The 21,578-nt window shown below is 32.6% G+C and overlaps 1 protein-coding gene across 2 annotated transcripts; it reads left to right on the forward strand.

The window, feature by feature from the left end:
- Positions 1 to 2,679: 2,679 nt before the first annotated feature.
- Positions 2,680 to 20,267, forward strand: LOC110617572 (protein TRANSPARENT TESTA 9). 2 transcript variants are annotated; one of them, XM_021760450.2, is made up of 21 exons: positions 2,680 to 2,950; positions 3,455 to 3,506; positions 3,592 to 3,668; positions 3,755 to 3,888; positions 4,009 to 4,105; positions 4,275 to 4,332; positions 9,520 to 9,628; positions 9,721 to 9,844; positions 9,925 to 10,102; positions 10,254 to 10,573; positions 13,059 to 13,147; positions 13,225 to 13,295; positions 14,714 to 14,824; positions 17,064 to 17,129; positions 17,287 to 17,424; positions 18,017 to 18,122; positions 18,213 to 18,284; positions 18,401 to 18,459; positions 18,833 to 18,992; positions 19,225 to 19,391; positions 19,620 to 20,267. In XM_021760450.2, the coding sequence occupies exons 1-21, from the start codon at positions 2,898 to 2,900 to the stop codon at positions 19,938 to 19,940; spliced, it is 2,562 nt and encodes an 853-aa protein (XP_021616142.1). In that variant the 5' UTR covers positions 2,680 to 2,897; the 3' UTR covers positions 19,941 to 20,267. The 2 variants fall into 2 exon arrangements, with proteins under 2 accessions (XP_021616142.1, XP_021616143.1); XM_021760451.2 differs by having other exon boundaries at positions 10,260 to 10,573.
- The last annotated feature ends 1,311 nt before the right edge of the window (positions 20,268 to 21,578 follow it).

Genomic DNA, 21,578 nt, shown 5'->3' on the forward strand with positions numbered 1-21,578 from the left:
TCATATATACATGGTATTTGTGATGCATGAACATGTTTAAAACGTTTGATTTCTTTAAAATAATAGTTCAGTTTCGTTGTACTCACATCTGGCTGACGCACGCCTAACTCTGAAACAGTTATCTCACTGCAAGTCTCTACGGTCTTTCAAGTTCAATCTTACAAAAATGGACTTAAATAAGAGACTAAACATAATTTTTACAACTATAAAAACTACCCCAAGAAACCCCTATAAATACATGAGAAAACATATAGAAAACAAGTTGAAAAAGGCTGGACATGGAACTTCAATTTCATGTGTGTGAGACTAGTTTGATAACAGTGAGAAATTTATATTTTGTCTTGTTGTTGATGCTTCTTCTATTCAAATCATTGCAGTTATGTGTTGGTGACTCTAAAAATGGAGAAGTGCTAGAGTCTTCTGCAATGAGGTATTAGATTTGAGTGTTTGACTAATTTATCTCACTTCTCAGCTGAGGTTTAATTGGCTTGGAATTGCTTTATGAGGCTAGCTCAGATAAGGCCTTTTAGCACAAGGTACAATCAATTCATTGAGTCTCTTATTAAAAGTCGCATAACGCTTAATGTAGATGGCTATAAGGGATCCTTGAGGAGTGGGACTAGTGGCGTTTTATGTGACAATAATGAGAGATGGCATATATATTCAGATAGGGGTTGAGCATTCGGTCGGTTCGGTTCGGTTCGAAACTGAACTGAACTGAATAAACTGAAAATCAAAATTTTAGTATTTATAAAAATCGAACCGAACTAAAGTTGGGTAAAAATTAAACCGAATCAAATCAGTCTGATTCAGTTCGGTTTGGTTGGTTGAGATTTTTAATGGACTCTTTATTTTTTACACCTTATTTTTAGTATTTTAAAATTTAATTGAAATATTTCAATCTTGGTTATGATTTAATCTCTTTATATTATGAAAAATAATATAATATTACTCACTAATCAGTTTAATTTGTTTTTACTAATTTTTCAATTAAAATTGAACTAAACCAAATTGAAATAACATAAATTTTTAAAAATTTAAAATCAAATTGAAAAGAATAAAAAAACAAATTGAATTTTTAGATTTATTTGATTCGGTTAATTTTTTTTATTTGAATCAAATGTTGCTAACCCCTATATTCAAGTAAATGTTCTTTAATTCAAGCTAAGCTTGTTGTATTAGTCTGCAGTCTTGAGATTGCTTAGTATAATGGCTTTTTGATGGGTGGATATTAATATGGATTCTAAAGTTATTATTTACATGATTTTTTGTATCTATCCAATAAATCTCCAATATTGTGGCTTATTGAACTTATATTGAACTTTTCTTGTGGCACTTGGTTATAGAAGTTCTTCCTTAGTTGGTTGCAGTTTTTTATGGTGTTCTTTGACCTAAAGTCACAGTAGATTAGATTTTTGAAGATCTATCCATTATTTGTATATAAAAAAAAAATTAAGTATTATGAAAATGTTCACGTTAATCTATTTTAAGAGTGAACATTTGATCAGTTCGATTGAAAATCAAATCGAACCGAATAAATTTAAAATTAAAATTTTGGTATTTATAAAAACCAAACTAAATCGATTTTAGTCATAAATCAAATTGAACTGAACTAAACTAGTCTGATTCGGTTCGATTCAATTTTAGTTTGATCGGTTTAAATTTTTAATATTTTTTTTATTTTTTACACTTTATTTTTAATATTTTAAAATTTAATTAAAATATTTTAATATTAATATGATCTAATCTCTCTATATTATTAAAAATAATATACTATTATCACTAATCGGTTCAATTTTTTTAATTTTTCTGATTAAAATCAAACCAAATTAAAATAATCAAAATTTTTGAAATTAAAAATCGAATCGAACCAAAATGAATAAAAAACCGAATCAAAATTTTAAATTAACTCGATTCGGTCGAATTTTTTAATTTGAATCGAATATTGCTCACTCTTAATCTATTTATTTATAATATTATATTTCATATAAATTAAAAATTAATTTTTTATTTTAATATGTATAAATGGAAGTTCAAGATAAACGTTAATTGATTATAATTGAATAACCAAATTGAAAGGATGAAATTTAGTTATTTTAGTAAAAATATACGTAATTCAGTTTCATTATCGATTTCTAGTTGGTTTTTATTATTAGTTTTTATTATCTTTGTTTTAATTATCAAACTAATTAAAATAACTATATTTATAATTATTATTTAAATAATTTTATTAATAATATTAAATTTATAATTATTATTAAATTATATTTATTATTTTTATAGTAAAAAAATATTAATATAGTTTTTATTTGTATTAATTAATATATATCATTTCAACTGATTCAATTATAATCGGAAATTATCTAAATATTTTGATTTCGGTTGAATTTAATTTCTTTTAATTTTGATTCACTTAAATTAATATGTTAAGAATCGATAAATTGTCGATTTGGGTTCGAGCCGATTAACCTAATGTGCTAAGAGAGACAAATGGGCTGCGGGCAGAAGGGGCCTAATGGGCTACTGGGCTGAAGAAGAAAAGTAAACACCGTAAAAGCCTAACCGCACACTTCCCACTCTATTACAGCTTCCCTTGCTTTTCTGGCAAACTCTCTCCGGAAAATTTGAAACATTGATAATCATTATAACATTAAATTACAAATAATTATTCCAGCCACTTTTCCCTTTTGCAAAATTTACCCCCCCCCCCCCCCCCCAAAAAAAAAAAAACCCACAGCTAATCATCTTCGAATTCTAGTTGAATTTATCTTCGATCCAAGTACGTGCCGGCTTTTGCCATCCGATGCATTGTTTGTCGCTCTGATTTGAGTTTAATCGGAGTCGGAGAATGAATTCCGGCCAACTTATTTTTTATTTTATGCTCTGATCGTTCAATCATGTGGTTTTCCTTTTGGAGATCTAGAGATCGATTCTCCTTGGATGAACTCAGGTTTTTTTCTTTCCCAATTTCAAGTTACGCTATTTTATTTTTCTTTTTTGTTTTTGTCCTTAATTATTTTTTAGGGTATGAAAAATGTGAAGTTGGGGAAGTGTATGGAGTTTGGTTCGTTGCGTGTTAGAGCTGAGAATTAGGTTCTATGTGAAATTAATTTGGAGTAAAATTAGAATTTAGAGTTTGTTTCTTAAGATGTAAAATCTTTGCTATTTCATGTGAATATGTTGAAAGACCAATTTTGTATTAATTTGCATATTGTAATCAAGTTTTTGCAGTGTGGTCAACATTGCTTATTTGCTTTTGGAAGTTTATTCAATCTTTCTTTTCTGTTCTGCCAATTCAGTTGTGTTTTAGGATCAAGCTCTTAAATTTCACTAGAGTCTAATGCCCTCTTTATCAAGAACAGGCTAAATATTTAGTGTCCTTATAGCATTCAGTCATGTATGATAATGATTTATACCTATTTTAAGTTAAATTTTGCCCTTTTTCTTTTTGCAGATATTTAACTGATCAGCTTCAAAAAGTTCAAGTTATAAATGACGTTAATAAGGTGAGTATAGCTATTTTTCTTGCCCCCCCAAAAAAAAAAAGTATCTAATATTATAAAAACATAAAAACTGTTTCCCATTTCTAAGGATTTTGTGATTGAGGCACTGAGATCAATAGCAGAGTTGATGACTTACGGTGATCAGCATGACTCAAACTATTTTGAGTGAGACTTCTTAATCCTCAGTAGTCATTTCAAATTTGTGTTTTATTATCACTTATCAGTAATTTAGGCTTTCTTGCTTGCAATAGATATTTTATGGAGAAGCAAGTCATGGGGGAGTTTGTACGAATTTTAAAGATCTGCAGATCAGTGATCGTTTCACTTCAGTTGTTGCAGACACTCAGCATTATGATTCAGAATCTAAAAAGTGAACATGCCATATGTAAGTTGGTTCATGAAAATGAACTTCATAGGATAGGTTCTTTCTGCTTGTGTTATATTTATATCACTTCCAAAGCAAAGTGGATTCTCTTACTGAACTTCCTTCTGGAAAATTTTGCAGACTACATGTTCAGTAATGAACACCTTAACTTCTTAATTACTTATGCATTTGATTTTCACAATGAAGAGCTGTTGTCTTACTACATTTCATTCTTAAGGTGTGTTTTCTATCATTTAAGTTGTCCTGGTTGTGGTTGATCATATATATATGTGTGTGTGTGTATGTGTATATATATATATATATATATATATATATTGAATCTTGCTATTATTCTTGATGGTATTTTCTCTTTTTTGAATTCCAATGGCGTTTTTCTGTCCATGAAGGGCAATAAGTGGAAAGCTGAACAGGAACACTATTTCTCTGCTTGTAAAGACTCAAAATGTAAGTTCATATCTTCATTGCTTTTTGATTAAGGCCATGCAATTGATCTCTCTCTCAATTAGGCTAATTTTCCATTTTGTTTTATATTTTTCTTTGTGCTTTTCATAGTTGATGTTAAAAACATTCTACATAAGTTTTTTAAGATTTGTACAAGTTCTACTAAATTAGAGACTTGGTAAACATTTTTTTTTTTGATATCCACCACATAATTTTTTGCACTAGAGTCTAGAGTATCCACTTTGTTCCCTTTTCAAGTTTTATTCTACAATCTTTTTTTATTTCGCACTTTATTTGCCATTTTAAAAATTTAAGGAAGCATTATTTGTTCCCCAACTTTACCTTTGTTTCTAGTGCATTTATCTCGTAGTCACTTATTATTATTTATCTCTTAGAAAATTAACCAGGGATACTACAAGTCAATTATTAAATATTTTTTTAGTAACAATGATGCTATCCAATCATATATATATATATATATATTTAAATTCTTGCGCAAAAACCTTAAAAGAAATTTGAAATAGGACGATCGGAGTATGCCTTTTGTTCAAGTTGTTGTTTACTAGAACAACTTTGGTGCAATGTAAATAACAATAGTAAGTGCACTAATTGTGTTCATGGTAGAGTAGTGCGGTAGAGTATGAAGATATGAAATTCTATTTGTAATTAAAGTAGTACTACCTTAATGTTTGAGAAATTGATAATTGAATTGACTAATTGAGTGAAACTAATGATTAAAAATAAAATAAAAATAAAGCAAGTAAATTTAATTGAAGAAACCCCATATGGATAAAAATGTCACTAGGGTACGGCTTTGACCTTACTTATATATGAAAATTAATCCAATGCAGATTCTAAATCATGAGATGGTAGCTTCAGTCTAGCCAATCGTCCTTCTTCAAATTGGATATTCATCTAAACTAAAGGTTCTTATTCTAGGTAGTCAATACTTTAGAGGCATCAAGATTTGGAATCTCTTACATTTAATTTGCCCTATTCAGTTATAGATTAAAAGAACCAGACACTAATTCTAGGGTCTATTCTCTGGTAATAAATCTTAGCTTGTCTGTTTGAACTTCACTAGAATTTTGACAAAAAAAGTTCACTAGAACAATTACTCAATCATTTACACATAAAGCATTAAGAACCAATATATGCTTGATCTCATAGAAATAAAAGTTTGTATTAATATAAATTTAGCGAGTAGCAGATACCATCAAACAAACTATAACTGATTTAATGAGCCATTCGTAGTTTCACAATCTGAATTAGTTCATACTTACACATGCATGGCTTAATCTTTGAGACAAGCAAACCATAGATTTGGGATTTCATCCTTTCCTAACAAAAGAATCTACTTCATCCTAAAAATGGGAAAACAGAAGAAGAAAGAAGAAGGGTACATCACGAATATTGTGGATGTCCGAATAGACCAAATCCATTCTTCAAAAAAATCCAAATATTAAAGAATTCCTTTCCAAATCAATTAATCATAATTATTGTTTAGATTAGGATAAACTTTTTGGTTATTATCGGTTTTTATCATTACTTAGATTAGGATAAACTTTCTGGTCGTTATCAAGCATTGGAAGACTTTTAATTTGTTAGGAATGCTTATGCTATGGTATAACCCTCATTATATATGTTGGATTAGTTCATGAGTAATAAAACAAGTTGAATAATTACAAATGCATTTGAGATTTAAGACTTCTTCAAAGCTCCCTCCAACAAGCGTCTTCCTTGTCTATCATCTTGTGATGTGATCCTTGACATGAGAATCTTACAAATTGGTATTAGAGAAAATCGTCATAGGAGATTTCACAACCTTAAGTGAAGAAATGAAATCCTTACTTTGCGAATTGCAGGCACAAAATGAGACTAGATTGGTTCAGGTAGAAGCAAGGATGGAAGTAGAATCGCTCAATTCAAGTCTTGGATAGAGGATCAGTTGCAAAATTTGTTTCGATTGTTAAAAAAATATTTTAGTAATCCCAATGATATTTGCTATAAAGACTTGGACACAAGTACACGTAGCAACAATGGTGTTCTGAATAGTGGCATTTGAATTAAAGATAGAACTTGTGCTTAGATAGGAGAAATGGCTACCATGAATCTAGCACTAGCATTTGTATGCAAGAAACAATAGGCCAAAAGTAGTGAATGGAAGACAATTTCTTTGTTCACTGTATAATCTACTACATAAGTTCCTTCTGACATTACACATGGGTCATCTGACACTAATATGAGCAATATGTTGAGTTTCAAATTAGGAAGTATTACTTCTCCATTCATTAAGAAGCTCATCAAAATAGAAATGGTGGAAAGAAGGTCAAAGGTCTTTCTTACAATAGTGATAAATTTTATTTTGTTGGTTATCAATGCAAGAAATGTTTTGGTTGGAAGTGGAGGAGCAAGAGAATCATATGCCCATGATAGAAGATAAAGGCCCGAAAAGGAAACTTCTATATCACTTTAGCCAAGCTTGTCTCTAATTTGAGCTTGAGGACAAACTCTTTTTATAGGGAGTAATATTATGGATGTTAGATAGACTAAATCCATTTTTCAATAAAATCCAAATATTATTTTTTTTAGAACCAATTAATTTTAATTATTGTTAATCATTATTATTATTTAGATTATGATAAACTTTTTTATTATTGTTAATATTTTATTATTATTAAGATTAGGATAAACATTTTAGTTACTATGAAGTATCATAGAACTTTTAATTTGTTAGGAATTCTTATGTTATTGTATAGCCCTCATTGTATATATGGGGTTAGTTTATGAGTAATAAAACAAGCAAATTAATTACAAATATATTTTGTGATTAAAAATGATCTTATTAATGAGTTTGAGGTGATAAGAGCTTCTTACAATGAGCTCCTTCCTTGCCCATCATCTCGTGACGCGATCCATCACTCGAGCCTAACGATGAATATGTAAAAAAAGCAATAAATTCAAACTTATGTGAGGATCTTCTTGCTTCACTTTGTAGAAAATACTCTTCCTCTTGCTCCAAGGTAGGCGGCTCAGTATTCCTATTCCAAAGTGATGATTTCTATTATATATATTTTTCTTACCTTTTTTATCGACTCAAAATTCATGACTTTTCCTCAGTAGAATCCCTCCAATATCTCAAAATGTATATTTTTTGAAAAGGAAAGAAATCAGTAAAAACAAAAGAATGCTGCTGGAAATCAATTAGTCGCATGGGCATGTGCTCATGTTGCACGTAGTCCAGTCTATGTTTGACTCTGAAAATAGGTCATTAGCGCCTACACGACTTTTTGCTTGACTTTCAACTCTGCACAGCTGCTCATACCTCTTTTCCAATTCCGAAAATGATTATTTTCCTAATGAAAGACAAAATAAAGTAAACCTCCTAAAAGATAATAAAAATTAACAAAAGATAAGGTTAAAACAAAAACCAATAAATGGCTTAAACAACTGAATTACACCCTAAAAATGCAAATAAACACAACAAAACTAGTACTAATTAACGACATTTCAATCACTTTTTTTTTTGCTTGCTGTGTTACAGTTATTACAACAGAAGTATGGTCATGTGTAGTCAGTGGCTGGTGATAAGTAATTTGTAATTTTATCAGGGTCTTGCATGGGTTATTTCGTAGTCTTTGGCACTTTGCATTACCCACCCTGTTGGTTTTGACTTTTAAGAGGAGAAAAAGATGGGATGTGTTGAGATTGAATGGTTTGTCAAATTTATGAATATAGTGGTATTTATACAACCAAATTGTAATTGAAAAATCTCAACAAAATCATAAAAATCTGAACATCAACAACTTAAAATCTTAAGACCTATTATCATATCTGTTAAATCCCACATCGGTTGTGGAAAGGGGTAATGTGCCCCTTATATGGGCCATAGGCAATCCTTCTCCTTGAGCTAGCTTTTGGAGTGAGTTAGGTCTGACCTAAATTTAACATGGTATCAGATCCTCCCCATCCAATGTTGGGCGCCCCATAAATATGCCACGCACCAGTAGGAATTCTGAGCGTGAGGGGGTGTTAAATCCCACATCGGTTGTGGAAAGGGGTAATGTGCCCCTTATATGGGCTAATGTGCCCCTTATATGGGCCATAGGCAATTCTCCTCCTTGAGCTAGCTTTTGGAGTGAGTTAGGCCTGACCTAAATTTAACAATATCAAATCAACACTAGTGAACCTATTTATCTTCAACCTTTTCCTTGTTTTTTATAATTACTTAGCATTTTTTTGCTATAGAATATGCATATTTTAATACTCCTCCTTGCATCTTTTGCTGTTGTTTTGAGATCCTCTTTCTATTTTTATTTTTTATAAAGCTTCTTTTAGCTATTTTGTTTAGTGACTTACTAATGTATTTTAAGGTTATTACAGTTTTGAAACACGCTGGTCTCTCCATTGTCTTTATATTTTTCTTTTTGTTTGCCACATTGTTTTTAAATTGTTGCATTTTTGAGACATGCCAGTCTTTTCATCATCATTTTTTTATTAGAGTTTATGGATATGCTTCAGTCCCTTGGTGTTTTGTCATAGCTGATTTGATTTGTCTTATTAGAGATACTCGGTTGCCTCCACCTACCTTCCATGGATTTCTTTTGTTAATTCTTCCTTCTGCTTACCCCTAATTTGTTAGGCATTTTCTCTGCTGTGGTTGTCTTCTTTATTTTTTTCATCTTGAATCTCTCATTTTACAGGCTCTCACCAAATTAGCTGTAATGCTACTTTGTTGATTTTGAGAGGAGGGAAAGAAAAGATGTATTGAGATTTGCTACTGAATGGTCTATCAAATTTATTGACTATAATGATATTTATACAACCAAAATATAACTGAAAAATCTCAACATAATAAAAAAAAATCTGAACCTTAACAACTTAAAATCTTAATAACTATTATCAAATCAAATCAAAACTCATAACCTATTTATCTTCAATATTTAACTTATTCTCTCATAAGTACTTAGCATACTTTTGCAACAATAAAAGATGCATATTCTAACACACTCTTACACAGTTTCATCATTTATGCACTTCTGCAGTAGTGTCTATAATCTATATACCTAGTAGTAGCTGCAGTGGAAATCTCGTCCTTCTGGCTGCATGTGTGCTTGTTTCTTTTTTGTTTTTTTTTGGGGTCTGGTTATGTGTAGTCTCTTGGTTAGTCTCACTTCTTTGTGAATGTAGGGAGAAGTAGTCTCTTTTCCACTGTATGTTGAAGCAATACGGTTTGCTTTTCATGAAGAAAATATGATTCGCACTGCAGTACGTGCTTTGACTTTAAATATTTATCATGGTAATTTACTTTTTGCTCGTGTTTATTTATCCCTCAACCTAATAATGTCTCATCTGCTGAAAGTCTTAGTTTCAAATGTTATCCTGTTTCAGTTGGAGATGAATCTGTAAACAGATTTGTTGCCAAGGCCCCTCAAGCTGATTATTTTTTAAATCTGGTGACATTTTTTCGGAAGCAGTGCATTGATCTGAATGTATTAGTCTCTGAAGTTCTAAGGTAAGAGTTGTGAAAATTTAAGTTCTTATGAAAGAGAGTGGACAGCATTATATTTCTTAACTGTTTGGTTTCTGAGACAGAACCTCAGACGCAGATGGAACCAATGCAGTTGTTGCTGCTGTGGATGAAATTGAGGACAACCTCTACTATTTTAGTGATGTTATTTCTGCTGGGATTCCTGATGTCATAACAGACAACATGTTGCAATTTTTGATTATTCCCTTTCTTCTTCCATCTTTACGGCTGGATGCTGTTAATGTAATGATCTTGATCTTTTTGCATGTTTTCATTCCTTCATCGATCAAAACTTGTGCTTGAGCTCGTCTTTTTTTCTAATAGCTTGCTGAAGCACCTTTTGATTACATAACATGCTCTTTTCTTACTTAACCCATGTAGCTTGTAAATGCAGGAACAGCTTGGTGCTATCACTTCTCTATATCTACTTTGTTGCATCTTACGGATTGTTAAAATAAAGGATTTGGCAAATACCATTGCTGCTGCTCTCTTCTGTCCCCTAGAGGTCTTCAGTCAAAAATCTGAAGCTAAGCTCAATGGTCATGTGTCCGAACGTAATTATATGAATGACATCCAACAATCAGAAAGAGATAATGTGAAAGAGGTTGATGCTCGTCTAAAAGTGTCTTTGCCGAGCTTGGCTGGTTGTTCACAAGTTCATCCTGAGGATGTTATCTCACAAAATGATTGTGGTTGCTCACATGGGCCTTTGAGGTATGAACTGATACTTGTGTTCATTATGATTACAGTACTGTACCACTGATTTAAATCCCCCTCCTCCCCCAAAAAGAATATGTTGTTGGTACCTTTTGTTTTGATGCATGGGATTATTAGAATATTGAACAAGTATATAATAGGATGTAGCTTTCCCCTTCTCATAACCCCTCCACTTCACTCAACTACACTCAGGAGGATTCCAACTTTAATTCTTGAAGGGAGATTCAAACCTTTATTGTTGTATTGTCTCTTTGGGAGATTTTCTGTTTCTAATATGTTGTAGTCTGAAAATTTTCTCAAGTAGACTTTTCTATGCCTCTTCAACTGGTTTGCAATTAAGACTTAATTGTCGTTGTGGACTTCTCTATCCTAGAATCCTTTGGCTGCTTATTTGGTTGGAAACCGAGTCTCTTCTGACTTCTCCTTGTGCTGTAGCACCTTATTGCCAACAGCCTCCCTCCAGCAAAATTCCTACCCAAAAACAATGAAGTTTAGAATAATTACTTAATTATACATCACTTATTTGATGCTAAGTTTTCTTATTTGAGGTTGCAGTTTTTGAACAGAATTAGGAACCTAATGGAACTTGTATTGAACCAAAAATGAAATTTGAGGTAGAACTGCTTGAAGTCTTGAACCTGAAACAATAAAACTTATGAAAAAAATACAAAAGAAACCAAAATGTTAAAATTAGAAAACAGCCCAAAAGAATTATAAAATGACTTGAAAACCCTTGAAAGGAATTCCCTAAAGTTGGCCAATACGTTAAGCAAACCCAGTTAAGTGGTGAGGCACTTAAAATGCAAGAGGCAGCACCAAAACAGCCTAAACCTGCCTGAAAAAGAGGCACCTGATGGTGCTTGAAATGACTCGATTAAGAAATGACCTGCCTGGAATGAATCGATTAAGAAATGACCTAACTTTAACTTGCCCAACCTGATCCGATTGCTAGCTTATTGTTTTATTTTTCAATGGACAATTATGGGTTCTTGCTATCTCTAAATTCTGGCCATAAAATTTGCCTTCAGTGACTTCAGTCTGAATTTATGTTCCAGTCTTTTGAGTAATCCCCGTTGGATGTCCAGCGCTTTTCTCAACTGAGAATCCTGTATCTTACATTGATTACTTGTGGGCTTAAGTAGAGCTGCTATAAATTGTTTCTGTGCCAACCAATTTTGGTGAAGAGATAAAACCAATATAGCAATTTTTTTCGCCTAAATAAATATAAGCTGGAACAAATATGATTCTATGAAGAAACAAAACCCTGTCTGGTCAAACTTCCCATAGACTCACAAGTCATCTCTTTTTGGATAGGTGAAAAAAAATTTTTTCTTTATAATCAAAGGAGTTAGTAAACTTTATGACCAAAGATGATGTTACTCATCAAACAACTAACTTGCTTTGATGATTATGAAAAGCAAAAGAATAATACATGCCTTTTGTTTTTACAGGATATGGCATTAGCCCTAGTAACATAGGAGTTCTACTTCCTGAATTCCTTGCTACAAAGCAAATATATCCTAAGTTGTAGACTCTTGTTTTAGCTATATGAAGCTTTGAATTTGGGACATTATGAACAAGAAATAGCTCTTTTTTATAAAAAAAAATGAAAGAAATTTGTTATTGTTAAAGCTATGTAAGGACATTTTTGGTAACCCCAAAGTTCCTTCTCCCCCTTACCACTTTTATATATGTTATTAATTATTAATATTAATTATATATTAACATGGGAGAGACTGAAAGTTGTTTTTTCTGAAAGTGGGCGGCTAAATTGCAATGACAGTACTAAATTATATATTTCCCAAAACAAAGGGAATTCAGTTTTGAGAAAGCAAGGATGCCATTATGAATTTTACTTAATATCAAGGTTTAGTGATTTTTCCTTTAAAAATTTTTTGGTAATATTATTAGTCAATGATGACTGGATAATCACTATTTATTTTAAGATGTACACAGTATTAATGTGTATTCATTTAGTTAATATACAATTAAACTTTGGATTCAAGTCATTTTGCTAATTTTTTAAGAAAAAATCACAATAGCAATGACAGCCACAATGTGGTGTAGACTGATAGGGTGATGATGACCAGAACTGATACTAGTGTTGAAACCATGACTGAAACTCATATGGAGTGACTAAGTCTTGCTTGGAAAAGTTGCTTCCTGTGGGGAACTTCTCTTCTATGCTTTCTGCATTTTATTTTTCCTTTTACTTATAAATTGCTATCCTTCCTTTTTTTCCATTTTCGTTGTTTCTTGATGCTAATCTATGGCAGAAGGTTCTTATTCTTGCATTTTCTATCTGACTGTGCACATGCTTATGCTATTACTAATCTGACCTATAGTTCCAGTGTGTTAGGTTTCTTTTCTTTTCTTTTTTTTTTTTGCCTAACCTTGTCAGTGGTATATTATGAATTTTGTTTTGCATGTGCCACATGTTTTTGTATCTCTAATTTTTTGTCATGATGATTGTGACATTTAGGGATGCCTTACTTTCTTACATTACAAGTGGCAATGATCTACAAGTTCTGGGTTCCTTGAGTGTGATGGCTACACTATTGCAAACAAAAGGTTTTTGCACTGCTATTAAAGCCTGTATTGCTATTGATTTCTGTTGCCATTAACTCATGGAATATTGCCATTTGTAGAGTTAGATGAAACAATGCTAGATGCTCTTGGTATTCTGCCTCAACGCAAGCAGCATAAGAAACTGTTGCTGGTAAGTTGTAGGAATAGATTTTCCCTTGGATTTTGACAGCAGTATTGTTGAGTCTATATTACCAGTCACTCTGCGAATGTTAGCCAGAATACTCCTTGTTGCTGCCAAATTTATGAATTTAAATTGTTCTACATGGAATTTTTTATTGTAGTGAATCTTCATCATGGGACTACGAAACAGATAGTGTTCACCTCATGAGACAATTTGTATTGGACACATCTTAAATATTTTGATCTCCCAAAACGTGTACGATGAAAAATTATTATATCATTCAAAGTTGAATCTTCATGTTGGATACTTTAATATCCATCACAATAAGACGCACAAATAAAATTTTCTTGAGGCTGAATAAGAGATTTCAATAGCTTCATTTGCCGTTTCTTTTTCTTTATCCTAAGGTTTATTATATAATATGTTAATTGTTTAAGTTATGTTTGTTTCATCCAAGGTTTTCAAATTTGGCTAGGTTCTTAAATTGGTGAGCGGAAATGGTTAAGAATTTAAGGCTCAATCAGGGTCGAAGACGAATTAAGCTTAAATGGTATAATAAAATTAATAAAATTAATAATAATGCTGTATTATAATTAACACATTTGTATGTTTTATAAATAATTATTAAAATAATTTTAGTTAAACTTTATTATGTAAATATTTTCTAAAAGGTTATTTAAAATTTTAATTACACTTTACATAATAATTAGAATTTTTTGCTAATATAATAAATCTATATAAGACAATAAATAGAGAAGTTTTCTTTACAATATTTTTATTCAATATCCAATATCAATACAGTTTCCTTTTTCGAGGTATATTACTTTTTATTGCATAAAGGTAGCGATACTATAGAAAGATAATTCAATCATTGATCATTCGCAATACTTTAAACATATTAATTGAAAATTATTGACACATTAATTGCTAAAATTGCAAATGAGTGAAGTAAAGAATTTTGATAATTTTCTTTGCAATAGTTATACATTAATAATTATTTATTAATATAATATAATTCAAAAGTAATAAAAGAAACACATGCACACACATATAGTTTGGTGAAATCTATGTTTTGTTAAGAACTCCTTGTTAACATCTAGTTCTTTGATTGGCAATGACTTAATGGTGGCTGTAATTGCAACACTTATTCCTGTTATTTTATTGGATTGAAAAATTAAAGAACTTTCCATAATTGAAAATCATGCCCTGGTATGGGATGGCCTTGGTCATTAACTCATAATATATATATATTTTTTAAAATTTCCATTTGTTGGTTTTAATTGGCAACAATGAATTGTTTTTGAAAGCATATACTTCTTTTATCAAATTATAGTTGATTTCAGTATAATAATATTTCGGAGAAAATAACTGCATGCATTGATTGGCTAAGGAGATTGAGCTAAATTTGTTTCCCCCTTACTTTGCAGCAAGCATTAGTTGGTGAGGGTTCAGGTGAAGATCAACTTTTTGCTTCAGAATTTGGCCCTAGAAGAGAGACTTTTAGTAGTGATCTTGATGTCTATCTACAAAAATTGAAGGTAATATTGCTTCCCCTGCTCCCTGCCTCCTTCCCCCCATCCCCCCATCCCCCAACTCAAATATCTAACTTTACCAAAACCATTATATATTTAGTGATTTACAATATAGATTTTGTGATTTGCATAATGGATAATGAACAATTTGGAATGCTAAATTAACACCCCTAGATGTAAACAAACTTGAGTAGGAGAGTTACCCAATCCTAGTCACAAATTATATATGATCTCATTATCATTGTGGCATTGTGCTACAAATTTCGAGCCTTTAGTTAACGAAGCATTTTAATTGAAACTTTTTTCCCTTTGAACTAAATTCAAACTACCTTGTTATACTTGATAAGAAATACATGGGTAATTATGTTTCATCATAGTTTGGTGTTTTATATATATTTCATTGGCATATGCACTTTCAAAATGTGTTTTGCAATTAGGATAATTTATTTTTTGCTCCTACACAATTTGAAAAGCATATCCTTCCAGCATTTGTTTAGTCAAGGATGTTCTATGTTCCCATCTTCATTCCATGTGCAAAAGAGATCCATGCTTTACGTAATCTGGCTCTAGAAAATGCTCTAAGCCCACAAGTTATTGTTACAATGTTTGTGCTTTTTTAGGTTTGTTACTCTAGCACCTTCTTAGCCTCTTTTATTTAGGGTTTGAATGAGTTATATTAGTTTGACAGCTAAGTTTTTTTACACATAATTTAAAGGAGAACTACAAAAAGTTCCATGAGGCATTGCACTTAGACACTTTGGGGCCCATAGTTCAATTTTTGACACAATGGGAATATAGAAACCCCCTTGTGTAAAAATATGCTACAAGGGTATGCATATTCAAACTGAGACAGCTATGTTTTAGTATGCATAATTTAAAGGAAAAGTACAAAATTCCATGTCTTTTTTCCACTTTGAAACTTTGGGGTCTATCGTTCAATTTTTGAATTGAACTTTATTTTATTAGCATTTCCACTCTACTTTTAATGGATTATTTTGCGGGAATGCAAATAAATTGCATTCTTGTGATCTTATTTTTTGTGTTTGAAAAGATCAAATAATGCAAGAATTTAATTTTATTGATTTTTTGAGTGAATTCAGTTGATCTTAAACTTAAAACAAAATGGTCAAAATTACAGTGTGATTTGTATTAATAACCAAATTTAGAACTTAAAAATGGTAATCCAAGTGTGATCTGTCATGAAAAAATTACATAAAATTATTTAAAGAGCTGAATCGAAATCAACATACCACCAGATTGGAAAGAGAATTGAGAACCGAACCAAAATCGGAATAATGAAGAATTAAACCAGAACTTCGTTGCCGTTTCAGTTCCTAGGTAGACCCCAAACTGAAACCAGAATTGTAACTGCACAGCAATAGTTGCTTCATCAAGGGTGAGATGGAGACGAGGTTAAGCTGAGAAAGTAGGAAATACAGAGACAGTTGTGACATATGCAAGGAAAGGGAACAGTGTTGACAAAAAGAAGTGAGGGGAGTGAGATTGTAGAGAGAGGCATGGGAAAAGGAGGAAGGGGGCTGGGTTAAGTATTGCTGGACCTGTGGGAATAGTGGGCTAAGATCTTAAGGCTTAAAAATGATTAGTTTGTTTCTTTTTGTTATTCCATTTGAAATAACTGTTAAATTTGGGTCAGGCCTAACTCATCCAAAAGCTAGCTCAAGGAGGAAGAGTGCCTAAGGCCCTCACATTGCCCCTATTTTAAACCAATTTCAAATCGATGTGAGATTCAACACACTTCTTGCGTGATATATTTACGGAAAGCCTAACTCACCGTAAAAGTTAGGTCAAGGAGAAGGAGTGCTCAAGGTCCTTATAAGGGACATATTACTCTATCCCAAACCAATGTGGGATTCAACAGTACCAAACCAAAATTAACTATAATCACAAACCTAATCGATTGAATCGACTAAGTGAACCAATAGATCGTTCAATGTTCAGTTTGGTTCTTTTGTTTCAGTTATACCTTAAAACTACTCATCCCTAGTCCAGTTCAAGTAGGTTAAGCAAAGTTTCATGTAAAAGGGGCTACAAGCTCATAGTAGATGGATTGTTGCCTATTCTCAGATCCAGTCCAATCAGCTTGAATATGACGCCCATTAATCACTATAACAAATTTAAGGTGTTCTAATAGTTCATAGTGCTCCTATTCTCTTTAAGAAATGAATGTATGAATTCTTCCATGTGATCTAATTATATGTTCCATATTCTGTTTACTATTTCACAGGAGCAGTTTGGGGTGGTGTGCTATTTCCCGGAGGTGGGAACAAGTCCTCGTGTTCATAGATTTCAGGTACGTCTTTCTTCTGGAGCAATATGGGGAATTTTTTCAGTGCTATAATTTACTACACATGGAGTTTTCCTTGCTTCCACTGGTTTGTTAGCATCATTTCTAAGTTTAAGGAGTTCCATGTTTTCTTTTTTTTCCTGAAAAGAAATATGTTTTCTAGGTTCTTGATGCATTGGTCGGTCTATTTTGCCGGTCAGATATATCTGCAGAGATATTGTGGGATGGTGGTTGGCTTTTGCGTCAGCTACTTCCTTATAGTAAGGCAGAGTTCAATAATCGGCATCTGAAATTGCTGAAGGTAAGTGGCATCGCTTTTGTTTATATGTTGTAAGTTGGTCTAATATGTCTGTAACAAGCTTAAGTTCCCTACTAATTAATAGCCTTCCTCTCATATACTCAATTTTGTAGATGGTCTTTAATGGAGAGATGAAATAACCTCTCCAACTTTGTTGATATCTTATCAAGTTGGTGGAACTTAAATTAATTGTCAGCAAATATTGTAACGTTGTAATATTTGACATTACTATAACACAGAGAAACTTGATTTTATTATTATTATTTATTTTTTTGCCCCCTATAGATGCCCCTTTGTGGTAACCATTAATTGGGAGACATATGGCTCATAAACAATGAAGGATGCAAATTTGAATGATAATACATGGCTTTTTATGTGTTTGTTAATTCTTTTTTTGGAATCTTGAAATGCAATGTTAAACTTGCTAGATTGATGATTATTGTCTTAGATCTATGGATATATGGACTGTGTTGTGTTTCCTCTATACATACACGGATTCTCTCTCTCTCTCTCTCTCTATCTTTTCTTTTTTTCTTTTTCTATTGGGGGAATCATCAATTAGTGCTTTTGTAATGAAATACTTCTCATGGCACAGGATTCATACAACAATTGCACTTGTGCTCTTTTAGAGGAGACCAGAGGTATCTGGCCTGACCTACTGGAGACAGTCCTGTGTGATGAATGGAAAAAATGCAAAAGAGGTGTTGAATGAACTCATAAGTCATCAATGACATGTTAGGCTGTTATGTGTTTTTGCTTATGCTTTTGAATGATAAATGTTGTACATGCAGCTATTGAAGCTTCATCTCCTCGGAAAGAACCAAAATGCATACTCTTGCCATTGCAGAAGTCTTCTTATGATGGTTAGTAAATTGAATATTTTTTAATTGGACACACATCAATAACGCTTTGCTTTCTGTTGATTATTTAGTTGGAGAGTTGCTGAGTACATTCACTGAATATATTTTTCTGATTACAGATTCTATTCCTAGTGAGTCATCAGTGTTTGCTGGTGAAAGCATGTGCGAGTTAGTGAAGGTTTGTGCCTTATTTTAGAATGTTTTCCCCCTAATCAAGTAAAGTGTATGATAGATCAGATCCCTTTAACCTGATAGCATGCTTGACGATGCTGTTCTGGTTGAGTTACTAGTTTAGGATCATTTTTTAAACTCTTCTGAGTATACATTAAGAGACACCACAAGCCATTGTATCTTAAACCTGTGGTTTGGATAAGGCGGAATGGTATATTAGCACATGCACACAAGGGAAGCACTGGTAGGTGAAAGTGCCCAAACCATAATTATACTTTGTCATTTGATATACCATTGTTAAGAATTTGAATTTGCTGTCTATTGTCATGATATATTTTGCATTATTATAGTTTCTAATAATTTCAGGCTTTCTGCCCCAGGTGTTTGTGCTTCTTCATCAACTTCAAATTTTCTCACTTGGTAGGGCTTTGCCTGAGCAGCCACCTACATATCTTCCAACTGATTCTCCTGAAAGCTCCCGTGCAAGCACTGCTGGCTTGGAGGGTTCAGGCCCAAAACCTGGTGTTGAATTGAGACTTGGTTAGTTCTCCATCTGGCATTTAGTAAAGTTTATGATCATTATATGTGTTATACCTGTTGGCATGAACTTGCATGCGGCTCGGTGAATTTTCCATTATCATGTCTTATTAATATTTCCAACCTTTTAGAATTTGAAGTTTTTGCGCCTCGGAGTATGATTTTATTTCTTAGACATAATGTTGCAGTTATGTGATCAAATATTTCAAATCTCTCTGGTCATTGCCATATGCAGTTGATGCCGTGCCTTGTCGGATTGCTTTTGAGAGGGGCAAAGAACGCCATTTTTGCTTTCTAGCAATCTCTTTGGGCACATCTGGGTGGATCCTCCTCTTAGAAGAATTACCTCTGAAGCAGCATTACGGAGTTGTCCGTGTTGTCGCCCCTTTGGCTGGTTGCAATGTATGTATTCTTATTCATTTATTCTTGCTGTCCTTTTTGCATTCCATCCTAAAAAACAAAAATTTTGGCATATTTGTGCAGAAAGGCTTTTTTTTTTCTCTTACTGTGCACTAGCCCAAACCAGATGACAATCCTCCAGACTGATATTCATCAGTATTGATATTTTCTCTTTGGGGCTTGGCAATGTGAATAATTTTTTTACAATTGCTGTTTTTCCCCTTCCTGCAGCCTAGAATTGATGACAAGCATTCTAGATGGTTACACCTGCGTATCCGTCCATCCTCTCTACCCTTTGTTGATTCTGCTAAATCTGTTACCTTAAGAAAGACGAAGGCAAAAGCTTTGGTTGATGGGAGATGGACCCTAGCATTTAGGAATGAGGAATCTTGCAAGACTGCTTTGTCTATGATTCTCGAAGAGATTAATCTACAAAGCAGTGAGGTTGAGAGAAGGCTAAGACCTTTACTTGATTTTCAGGGAGATGTAGATGATCTCTTTAACCATTCTGAGGCCTTGTCTACCAATTCAACACCTTCCAATTCATTGTAAGTTTGCAATTGGCTTGAGTTTTCGAATAATTTGTTGCTATATGCTTGGGGTGAGAATATTTTGTCTGCTCACCCTTCTGTATATGTTTATAAGGAATTATTAGGTATATCCAAAATGTAGATTAGAACCCAACTTAGTGCCATTCTTTGTACTGTAGCTTCTTTTGCTGTGATTTGTTAGTTTAGTGGGGGTTTCCAATGATTTTTTAGTTCTAACCCTAGGCTTTGTTTTTTCATTGTTATAATTTTGTAATCTCAAACCTTTGTAACATAAGTGTATATTTGAGCCAAGTTCATAGTAAAAGCTTTTGTACACTGCCTCATAAAATCTGTTGTATAATCATCAATTCTTGATGGATTTTGCATTCTGAAATCCTTTTTTAATCAAGAGTTATCATTTTCCCGGTAACTTAAAAAGTATGTTCTCTCTGCTTTTTGATGAGTTCCGTATTATGATCTCTCATATTTTGGAGATCTTTTACTGTCTGGTGATGTAGAATTGATGCGGTGTATTTAAATATTATATGATTTGATCTTGCACAAAATCTAACTCTTTAAGATAAACTCGGTTAGAAACTTAAGAGCGGCTCCATCTTTTAGCTCAAGAGCAATTCAAACACGAGTGGAAGCTTAGGTCAGAGCATAGCTTTGTTATAAGTATAGTTCAAGCTTGCTGAAAAGGTAGTTGAGTTTGTTCAGGATTGAGCCAAAGCGGAAGCTACTTGGTCAAAATTTTGCCATGATGACTTGAACCAGGAGAGAGAAAAGGTGATCGTGCCCTTCAACTTCTTGAAGAGAAAGCAGGCAAAAAAAGCATTTCTTGGAGCACTGTTATGTGGCTTAAATTGGAAGTGGGTTAATGAAATGACTTTAGACACCTCTAACTTTGCTGACAAATTTTGGAAAGTTAAGTTTTTACAATTCACAAGCTAGAATACCATGACTAGCAGAATATGACACCTAGGACTAACAGGGCTTTCTTTTCTTGTTGGTGCTTTTGTTGTAAGCGTAGTGAGTGTCTCATTCTTGTTCCCTTTACCTGTTGAGGTTGCTTAGGCCATTTGAAGTTATCTCTCTCTCTCTCTCTCTCTCTCTCTCTCTATATATATATATATATATATATATACTTGGTTTAAAGTGAAGCGAAAGCTTTGCAATTATGGTTTTCTCTTTATCTCCTTCCTCTGTGGTGTTATGGAGTATTTTTGGTTAAAGAAGAATGCTTACGTTTTTAAAATTCAGGGTATTCTTTAATTTATTGTGGGTGGTGGTGGGTTTTCTGGCATCTTTGCTGGTTTTGCTTTGGGGGTTTTGTTTTCAGAGTATCTTTATGATTGGGAGCACTTATTTTTTTCCCCTTTCTAGTAATTCTTTGCTATTTTCATTCGTCTGTTGATTAGGTTGGAAGTATGCTTTATTCTCCCTCTTGAATCTCTTTTGACAAAAGCCTCCTTTGTTATAAAAAGGGGATAAACTAGCAATGTGCCTATTCAACGTTTGGCAGGATTCATTTTATTAGGAAAGAATTTAAATAAATTCTCATAAAATTAAAAATAAAAATAATTAAAGAGTTAAATTAAGAAAATGATTAGAAAAGAAATTATTAAGCTAAATTTTTACAAAATTCTTAGGGTGTGGA

The sequence above is a fragment of the Manihot esculenta genome, chromosome 6 (genome assembly GCF_001659605.2).
Source record: "Manihot esculenta cultivar AM560-2 chromosome 6, M.esculenta_v8, whole genome shotgun sequence".
Classification (NCBI taxonomy): domain Eukaryota; kingdom Viridiplantae; phylum Streptophyta; class Magnoliopsida; order Malpighiales; family Euphorbiaceae; genus Manihot; species Manihot esculenta.

Coding starts and splice junctions, on each gene's coding strand:
- LOC110617572 (XM_021760450.2), top strand. CDS start 2,898: ATGTGGTTTTCCTTTTGGAGATCTAGAGATCGATTCTCCTTGGATGAA. Junction 13,148..13,224: donor TACACTATTGCAAACAAAAG/GTTTTTGCACTG, acceptor TGCCATTTGTAG/AGTTAGATGAAACAATGCTA. Junction 18,993..19,224: donor TGGTGTTGAATTGAGACTTG/GTTAGTTCTCCA, acceptor TGCCATATGCAG/TTGATGCCGTGCCTTGTCGG.